This window comes from Puccinia triticina, chromosome 12A (genome assembly GCF_026914185.1).
Source record: "Puccinia triticina chromosome 12A, complete sequence".
NCBI lineage: Eukaryota > Fungi > Basidiomycota > Pucciniomycetes > Pucciniales > Pucciniaceae > Puccinia > Puccinia triticina.
This window is the reverse complement of record NC_070569.1, coordinates 4,381,711-4,384,554: the sequence shown is the minus strand read 5'-3', so window position 1 is coordinate 4,384,554 and position 2,844 is coordinate 4,381,711. Positions and strand designations below refer to the sequence as shown.

General features: G+C 46.1%; 1 protein-coding gene across 1 annotated transcript; it reads right to left on the bottom strand.

Annotated features, from left to right (window-relative positions):
• Positions 1-1,769: 1,769 nt before the first annotated feature.
• PtA15_12A425 (uncharacterized protein) lies at positions 1,770-1,939 on the bottom strand (the record flags this gene model as incomplete). The annotated part of the gene is made up of 1 exon (XM_053162033.1): positions 1,770-1,939. A coding segment is annotated over one exon (170 nt), but the record flags the coding sequence as incomplete, so codon positions are not given.
• Positions 1,940-2,844: the final 905 nt, after the last annotated feature.

Sequence of the window (2,844 nt, the reverse complement as noted above, 5' to 3'; positions counted from 1 at the left end):
ATCATTCTCATCATGACCATTTTCCTCCCAGCCAAGTTCATCAACGTGGGTGGCAGCTTCAGCATCATCTGGATCAATATCCTCCTCGCCATCGGAGACCGGATTTTCTACTACAATTATATCTTCACCGGTCGGGTCGTCCTCCTCGGGGATGGAATCAAGCAAAGGGAAGTATTGATCAGACTTTTCAGGTCTTACCATTACCTTCAAAAGCTGAAGGGCCTTCAGACCAGCGCCTAGAATCAACGCGATGACATGGCAGATGCATTGGTGATGATTCTTCTTGACGTTCCAGTGAGTCAAGTCGTGAGATTGAAAGATTGACGCCACACCACTTGCCATTGTAAAATTGTTTCTCCCCGAGTCGGTCGTCTGGGCTAGAACATAATTAAACTGTAAAAAAATTAGTTGAGGCGAGGGAAAGTGGAGATGGGATAAATATACATATCTTATTGTGTAATTTATGCTTGATCAGAGAGTTAGCAAAGGGAGCAGCCAAGTACTTCCCATTGTGATGCCACAAGATGTACTTGATTGCTAGATGCTGAGAAACATACTTCCAATCCTTCGTTATGTAGAAGCAGCTGATTCCCACGAAGGCCTTATGGCTTCCATTGGTGGTCCAGACATCGGATATGAGGGATATCATCAATTCGGATTCCTGACAATCAAATTTGATTGGAAATTGATTCATTACAGATTTTCCAATATATGGTTAGGAGTAAAAGAAGGAAATGAATACCTCAATTGACTTGATAACTTGAACTTGTTGTTCAAGGTAAAGTTTGTGGGCCACCAATGCAGCCCATACTCTCAAATGCAACTTGGTGTTGTGCATGGCGTAGTCAAAGCACACTTGGAGGAGGTAATCTTCAATTCGGATCCAAGGGAGAGATTGACGTACGATCCAGATGACAAGGAGACAATTCAAAGTATCATTGTTGAATTGGCCTTTGGTGGTGTAAGCAATAAGATTCCTGACCCCTGTCGGTTGGGCCTCAGCCTTATTGATGACAGCTTGGGCAGCACTTGATGGGAGATGGGCTCCGGCCGCAATAGCATTAGCACGTCCAGGGCATGGCGGTCAAAGAGATCCTTTGATATAAGTACCATCACGATGGCACTTCAGGTTATAGCTTGATCAAGCCTGCGCTTTAAACTTGTTTGGGCACCACCTGCAGCAATTTCCCTTGGACAACAAATCCTAAAAATTCACCGCATGGATGATAGAGTTGAATGAGATGATTTTATATTTGAAATAAAATACAAATCATACCTGGTTGGGTCCTTCACACAACAGCCAGAAGTACAGTGAGACATGATCAAACCCATCTTTGTCCTTGCTTCAATCTGCTTTTCGTACATTGGCCACTCTGTTTTCATCATCGGAGTCCTGTCAAAGATTGACGGTAACCTGCTGACCTGTTTGGCTGGATACTTGAGTTGGTGCCTGCAAGTCCAACTAAGAATAGAAAACCCAATTTTAATATTGGAAAAATATCATTCATTGAAATGAATAAGAAATTTACCTGGCTGGTGCCTCCCAAACCAAGTTCAAGGTGTTCCTCCTCAACATCAACTTGATGATTAGTCAAGCGGGATTTCTTTAGCTTGGGAAAAATTGGAACCAGAGCACGTCGTGAGTCGCTTTGTGTGGCTATAAAGCCTGGTCTGGACATGGGGGTGCGGATGCGGGAGGATTATCGTCGAGTTACAGATTCAGGCACAGTGTGGGAATGGTCCGTGGTATTGGGGGGTGTCGAAGGTACTTATTCCATGATGCTGTTTGAGTCGGCCAGGCCCATGGTGTCCAATTGTGGCTGGGGGATAGGGCGGAAGCAGCAGGCTGGTGGGGCGGTTGGCTTTGTTGTTCGTCGCTGCGGCCATTCAGCGCAGCAGCCTCTTGAAAGCGGCCAGCAGCCTGGAAGCCGCTGCGCATCTATAGCGCAGCAACAGCAACAAACAGCGACATACAACGCCGATGCAGCGCATGTGCGCTGCGCTGCGCTTTTTCGCAGCGAAAGTGCGCTTTTCTGCGCTGCACTTCCACTTTTTGCCCCGGAGGCAAAGCGCAAGACCGCTGCAAACAGCGGTAGCGGCAGCGCAACCTGCTGCCGCTGCCGCTGATTGGGATTTACTCACAGCGGGGGTGCGCTTTTTGCGCTGCGCTGGCCGCTTTTCACAGCGCAGCGCAGCGTTTCACCCTTGCTTCCTGTCAACAAGTGTGTTTTTCTTACTGGGAGGAATCAGAGCCCCAGAGGTTGGGCTGGCCCCCATTCCTGGCATCTCCAGGTATACCCCCGGTGTGGTAGACAGAAAGGTTCCACTACATCAAAAATAAAAAAATTCTAAGGAATAATCCAGAACTCATCCAAAATATAGGCCTTTCTTGGCTCCATGACAAGTGTGTCCTTTTCATGGGGATGTGAAAGGCGCAGTATGTCATATTGTCCCCCTCATGTACTTGCGTACATCAGGGGGACAATTGGTGTCTCAACACAAAGTTTTTACTTTTCATGTGGCTGTGAAAGGCCCATCCTGTGATATTTCCACCTCAATGTACGCGCTTACATTAGGGTGACTATTAGCAAAGTGCAAAAAAGTTCACTTGCATGTGCACATGTGGATTTTGAAAAGCAAAAAAAACAAAAAATCACACAATAATTTTTGTGAAGAGGCCAGGATATGTGGCCAAACTGGGGTGGCACTGCAATCCAACCTTGACTTACCTCAGACTTTCACCCCAATACAATAGTTTATCACCATGTTTTTAGCCAAATTCAAATTAATTGCAGCATTTCCAAGAAAATGGGTTTCACTAATTTTACTGCAACATTACAACAT